Source organism: Rutidosis leptorrhynchoides, chromosome 6, assembly GCF_046630445.1.
Source record: "Rutidosis leptorrhynchoides isolate AG116_Rl617_1_P2 chromosome 6, CSIRO_AGI_Rlap_v1, whole genome shotgun sequence".
In the NCBI taxonomy this organism is placed as follows: Eukaryota; Viridiplantae; Streptophyta; class Magnoliopsida; order Asterales; family Asteraceae; genus Rutidosis; species Rutidosis leptorrhynchoides.
The window spans coordinates 92560997-92567783 of record NC_092338.1 but is presented as its reverse complement, the minus strand read 5'-3'; the positions used below and the strand labels follow the sequence as shown (position 1 = coordinate 92567783).

The following is a 6787-nucleotide window of genomic DNA, read 5'->3' as shown; positions in this document are numbered from 1 at the left end:
GAGGCATTTTTTTTTCTTGAAAAAACATCCAGAGTGGATGGTGCCAAAAGAGCCGGTCGTTAACCATCCGGAAGACTATCATGTTGATGTATCGGGTATTGGTGAAACTCAAGGAGAGCCGGTAAGCCTCTTTCAAGCCTTTGAGGCGGAGTTGTTTGGGAACGTACCGATGACGCGTCCGATGGACGCGATAGGGCAAAGAAAGCACAAAAGACTACTGGTTCTTCGGACGCGGGAGCGTCTTATCGTGGGAATAGTTCGAATACTTCAAGGGTCGACGAGTTTATGAACAAAATGGAAGTGGTGGCATCAAAAAAGACGGAGTCGCTTGACAATTTCAATGAGTGTTCGTATATGCAAACCGCGCTAACACATTGATTTGTTGGGGAGATCGTCGGCCACAATGGAAGACCCGGAAGACGTGGTACGTCTTCAAAATCTAAAAAGGTATGTTCATAGCAAGATGGCGGATTACAACTTCCCTTCCGAATGAGGACTAATTTCAAGACGTTTATGTTTGTACGTCTTTATTTTAGAAATTTTAATAATGTAATTTTCTTTTTTTAGGATTTTTTATTTTGTATTTTTTTTATTAGTAATGATATTAATTAAATGCGTTTTTATTTAATTTATAATATGTGACATTTTTTTATTTTGCATTTTTATTAAATATTAAATAACTAATATAAAATAAATAAATAAATAAAACAGTAAAAAGAAAAATAAAATGTAACCTCCGCATTTCACTAAAAAAACACTAAAAACCAACACCGCCACTACTTCACTCAAAAAATAAGCATGTCCTACTCTTTAAAAAAGTAAAAGAATGCAAGAAACACGAGCAAAAAACGCCTTAACCACTGCAAGTGATCTTAAAAACAGTGATCTTAAAAACAACTTTTTCTCCAAAAAGTGCATCAATTTACTTCCGACGTAAATGTCAGGTTAAAACCAGTCTTACGAGCAATTCGATAGAGTATAAAAGGACATCCACGTGTTTAAATTATGTGCATTTAAGAATTTAAGATGCCTGGCAACAACCATTTCCTTCTTTAAACTTTTTGGGCAACAATTTTACTCTAAAAAACTACTGACAAATAGGGATTTGCTAAAAGCGCATATATCATAATACTGCAACAATATTGCTTTCACTGTAAATACCAATAGAACTGGCAGCAACCAAGAATTATGTATAGCATGATCGTGTTTCAAAATGTCTTTCAAAATTGATGAGGCCGCATCACCTGTCATAACCCAAGCAGATATTGTTGAAGTTAGTTTCACCCATCTTCTAAATGAATTTATTACTCGTATTAGTAACTGACCTTAAAAAGAACCTTCCCCTTTTCACCTCAACTATCCACACAAGATTTAATACGAATAAGAAGAAGGGAATAGAGAATCGTCACACGATGATTTAGTGGGTGGCGTCCTGATATCCTCATAAGAGGTCTCAAGTTCAAACCTCACTCGCTGCAATATGGGGTGACTAGGGAATGAGTCAGGATGGTTAGGGGTGAACCCGGATAGGCCATTGACATCTGAGTAGTAATACTCAGACCTCCCAGGTAACACGAACAGAGAAAACCTCCTATTCTTTTATACATAGTACCATTTTTGAATAGAGATGACAGTTTGACTCATTTATCTACAGATGCCTGATTTGGGTTATATTTTATCGCAACGGATCAAATAAGTTAAATATGAAAACGTATCCGAGTATCAAACGTTCAAAAGGGTCGAAACTTGTCCAAAGGTATTCAGAGACTTGCAACCTCCTAGATCGCTTAAATATAACTAGATTATCATTCTAATAGTGATAGTGATGTCGATGTTATCATGAATACAACATTGATAATACATATATTCAAAGAAGGCTTTATAGCCCAACCCAACCCAACCCAACCCATTTAATTTGTTACCCGGCTAAATCACCCACCCATTTTCACCTCTATTTACCACAATATATAAAAAACAAATAGGAAATTACAAAGTACGCTAGAAACAAAAGTTCCCTTACAAAGTAGAAGAGAGAAGCTATAAACCTTATCTTTCTGATATCGGATCAAGTTGGACACATAAACCCCTGGAACACTAGCATGTGTTCACATGGTAGTTGATTAACTCAAAATAGCATGAATAGACCAGTGTTCAAATGGTAGTTGATTAACTTAAATAGCATAGAACAGACCAGTAACAGAAGACTGTTGTAGTTGTCCATATGGTAGTTAATTAGCTCAGAATAGCACAAAATGGACCAGTAACAAACTAACAATAAACTGTTGCGCATGATTCATAACATAAAAAAGACTATCCCACAATGAATAAAAAACCCCATCACCCTTCCCAGTTTAACGATAAGATGCAAACATATTAGAAGGAATTCCAAACGATAAGGAACGTACAAGAAATGGTATTATAAACCCAGAAAGAAAAAAAAAAACTTGCCTTTGCTTCATTCACTCTTGATAACGTTCTGGGGCTGAGCAAAGAAATCTTTTGCATTTCTTGCTACCTCTGCCTCCAGAATTGACTCTAGCATGATGTCAGACCCGTTAGCATCAGCTGGCATTTGGCAGTTGACATAGAGTTATTATTCCAAACACATATACTAAATACATTATTGAATGTAAAAAGAGCATAAAATATGAAAATAATCATATCAGGAATGGTAGGGTGTGCCATGTGTTTGATGACTTAGCGATGTATGTTACTCCTTGTATGCTCGAATTGAGCATAATATTGTATTACAAATATGACAAATGAGGTAACGAACTGCTTTGCAAAAAAAAGAAAGAGAAAAGAAAAGTGATCACCATTACGATTGGGTAATAGTCCTGTTTCTTTGGCCGATACAGGAAGAACAGTGAGTCCAGATTCATCAGTAAGCTCAGTCATAACTTCATTACTCTTGGGTTCAGAACTCATAGCTGCTGACTTGGCCAATCTTGCATAAGCAGTAGCTTGACTGTGCATATCAGATGATGGTGAGGCAGCGGCAGCAGGAGTAGGACTATAAACCTGGGATTATGATTATTATTAACATATATCAATAAATTTTCAATGCAAATTGTGCACACGGAAATTTATTAAGATACTAACCTTAGAGTTTGGGGATGAGAGTGATGGGGTTGGCGGTGCACCATCACCGGGCTTCTCAAGATCATTATTCCCTTAATATAATAACAAGTTCATAGTATTAAAAATCATGACATACATGGATGTCCATGAGTTCTACAAAAGAGGATTTTAGATTGAGAAACCATTTGTGTCCTGAATCTGGCTAACGTTGTCCACTAACCGCCTAGTTAAGGGACCAGGATTAACAAAGGATATTGTTCTGATTTCATGACGTATGGCTTCAAGTTGAGCAATCGTATCTTGAAGTTCCTTGTGCACCTGAATTTAGACAATAAAACAATAGTACTTAATTGACAGAAAAACGAGTGATGATATAGCACCATTCACAATTCATGATTTATCGACAGCAAGATCTTCAAAGGTCTACGTTGATAATGAGTAGGATATATCACATGAAGATGCTTCAATACTACAAAGAGCATGTTTACTGGTCAAATCGCTAATGAGTAGGATATATCACATGAAGATGCTTCAATACAACAAAGTCCATATTCACAAGCATACATACATAGATAAATACATATATACTGTGTGTATATATATACTATATGTATATATACCATTATATGTATATATAACCTAAAAAGTAACAAAGGAATTATACTAATGAGGAAGTTTACTGTCGTAAAGAGACCTGTTTAGCCTGAGACTGCTGCATAACATTATCAAACTGACCGCGAGCCATTTGAACGTATCCAATTGACCGGCCAGCTAACCTTCCGGCCACTCGTGCTATGCGTGGGAGATCCTTAGGACCTGATGAGGACCAATAATTATAATTATTAATATTATACATAATATTTAAATATAAAATTAAACTAATACTGTATGATACAAGGCACAATAAATAAATAGCTCTTGATTTTGATATCAAATTTTAACATATACGAAAACCTAGGGCATCATATACCTAAAAAAAAAAAAAAAATACGATTTCACAATTATGAAGCATAAATGTGATCAATTACAGGTTGTCTCCTCATACCTCGCATACGCTATTGTTGTTGTTGTTGTTGTTGTGATCAATTTCATTTAATTCACTTTTCATAACATCAATTGAAGCGATTATATATATGCGTATATATATATGCGTATATATATATATAAATAGAGAGAATTAGTGTACCGATGAGAGCTGCCGTTGCTCCGATGATAAGAAAAAGCTCTCCGTATGAAAGACCTAACATCGTTACGAATTGTATATACGGTTAACAGAAATAGGATGAGACTGCCGGAGTGCGGAAAGAGGATGAAACTCAGCTCTGCGCCGCCGTGTGAGGTGGTTGATAATGACGGCCACCGAGAGAATGAGGGAGGGTATGTGTAAAAAAAATTACGTCTAACCCCTTGTAATTTTTTGATACTCCGTATTATCTTAATTCTACAATTAACCTGTCTTTAATTGTTTTTATATGAAAAGGGAGATGATATATCACCACCACTTTTACTCCTTCTACTTGAATATTCTAAAATACCCTTAAATGATAACTTATATAAATTTTCTGTTAAATATTATTGAGAGATATTTTAGGAAAAAAGACTAAAATGATGGTGGATGAAGTAAAAATAGATGTAGATATATCATCTCCCAAAAAAACAAATATTTAAAATATGTTATTGTCATACTATATTTTTATTAATTTTACGGTTATACCCTCAACCAAACCAAAAGATACAACGTATAACGCAAAGAGGCTCGTACCTAGAAAGCAACAAACAAGATGGAAACTATTTATAACCGAGTCTCAACGTAACGTAAGAAAACAACAAAACGAACAAAAGGAGCATAAACTTGACAAACTATCCAAAAGAGTTAAAAACGTACGTGAATACACAAACAAACACCATTAACGACCATTGGGACCCGCTTTTTACAAATTTGCATTTATCGTCTCGCTTTTATTTAACAACCAGTTATTAAACTTGTAACATAAAACATTAGAAGAACCGTCACCAACCAAGATAGACGTTGACGGGGGGCTAAATAATGTTTCTGCTTCTTGCGAAAATAATGGATTTTGTTTTCGTTTAAAATTACCCAACCTTTGTTTTATCTTTGTCTAGTAAATTCCCGAAAATTAGCGAAAAATGTATCGTATCAAACAAAAATATATGTAGTTGATCTTGATCATATTGTACTTACATAGCTAATCATTTTTATTATTTATGGACAAAGCTAACCATATACGCTCAATGATTATGATCAAAGTTGTTACTTCGCCTACATATATTATCACTGACAGAGATTTCGTATCCTACATTCCTACGTACAGCTTTGGTCTTCATTTGCTTCATATACTTATGGTAATGAGTAAGTCATAAAGAATATCAACGATATAATAAAAGGAAGATTCATGAATGTGATAGAAGCTTTTAACCTAAAACAATTAAGATTAAGGAAAATTCAACCGTATAAATAAAAGGAATTATATCAACCTACTAAGTTTGTGGTCTGATTATGAAAATTCATCCCAAAAATCAAGAAAGATACAAGAATGCTATAGAAACTTTCTAAAACTCTACTTGATTCCTCCTTAGAAAGTGGTAAAAATTCCATGGACAACTCTAGAACCATGTACATACCTTAACTTTCGAGTACTTTGATATTAACCATTGATTTTATTTAATCTTAGTCATCTATTTTGTAGTAGGAGTAGTGTTAATAGAGGTGACCTTTTTGGCACAACACACATCAAAATTCTTGTATTATCTCTAATAAAGTTCTCTTAATGGACATTAGTATTTTCTCTAATACCACTTGTTCCCTATGTCAGTTACTTTTGGATACTTAAATCGTTATAGGGCTTGAGCGAATAAGTGTCGCATGGAGACCTTATCAAAATTAGTATGTGACATAGTTTAAATTTATATGACTTTCATAAAATATTTAACAAATATACATATTTATAATCTTATCAACTTTTCTTTAAAGATTTCGATTCGCTAAAGTTAATAAAAATTGTTTGAATTTCAAAACTTGTGAAATTTATCACATCAAATGTGGGTTAAAGATTAAAATATGCACAATGTATCGAGTTTCCTTTTCATATGGGTTAAAAAGTCTAAGATATTTACTATCAATATCTACCAATATTTCTTTCGATGTGTACTAAAGTCTGTGCATATCAGTCAAAGTTTAGAATATGTAATAATAATAATAATAATAATAATAATAATAATAATAATAATAAATAAATAAATAAATAAATAAATAAATAAATAATATGAATATGAATATTTATAACTCTTTTCATATCAGTCAAAGTTTAGGATATACACTATCAATATCATCAATATATATCACCAAAGCACACTAGTGTACCTAATCTCTCAATATCTCATCGCCAGTCAGGCAGCTCAATCCTCATCGCCGCTACCTCGGCCCTCATCATCGCCAACTTGGCCTCCAGCACTTCCACTTGTATATCCATGGGTTGTCCAGCATATTATGATTATATTGGCAGTTGAAGTGGGAATTATAAAGTAACAAGAACACACATTATATTACAATATATATATATATATATATATATATATATATATATATATATATATATATATATATATATATATATATAGTGAAAGGATCCCTAGAGAACTATAGTATGTAGAGAACTCATAGAACTCATAGATTGAACTTCAATCT

The 6787-nt window shown here is 33.4% G+C and overlaps 1 protein-coding gene across 3 annotated transcripts; it reads right to left on the bottom strand.

The window, feature by feature from the left end:
• Nucleotides 1–974: 974 nt before the first annotated feature.
• On the bottom strand, nucleotides 975–4502 carry LOC139853116 (uncharacterized). 3 transcript variants are annotated; one of them, XM_071842493.1, is made up of 7 exons: nucleotides 4268–4502; nucleotides 3776–3897; nucleotides 3264–3399; nucleotides 3103–3173; nucleotides 2817–3021; nucleotides 2449–2565; nucleotides 1113–1244 (listed from the first exon to the last, which is right to left on the bottom strand). In XM_071842493.1, exons 1-6 carry the CDS (start codon nucleotides 4326–4328, stop codon nucleotides 2456–2458), a joined length of 705 nt encoding a protein of 234 aa, XP_071698594.1. In that variant the 5' UTR covers nucleotides 4329–4502; the 3' UTR covers nucleotides 1113–1244; nucleotides 2449–2455. The 3 variants fall into 3 exon arrangements, with proteins under 3 accessions (XP_071698592.1, XP_071698594.1, XP_071698593.1); XM_071842491.1 differs by lacking the exon at nucleotides 2449–2565 and having other exon boundaries at nucleotides 975–1244; XM_071842492.1 differs by lacking the exon at nucleotides 1113–1244 and having other exon boundaries at nucleotides 1914–2565.
• Between the last annotated feature and the right edge of the window lie 2285 nt (nucleotides 4503–6787).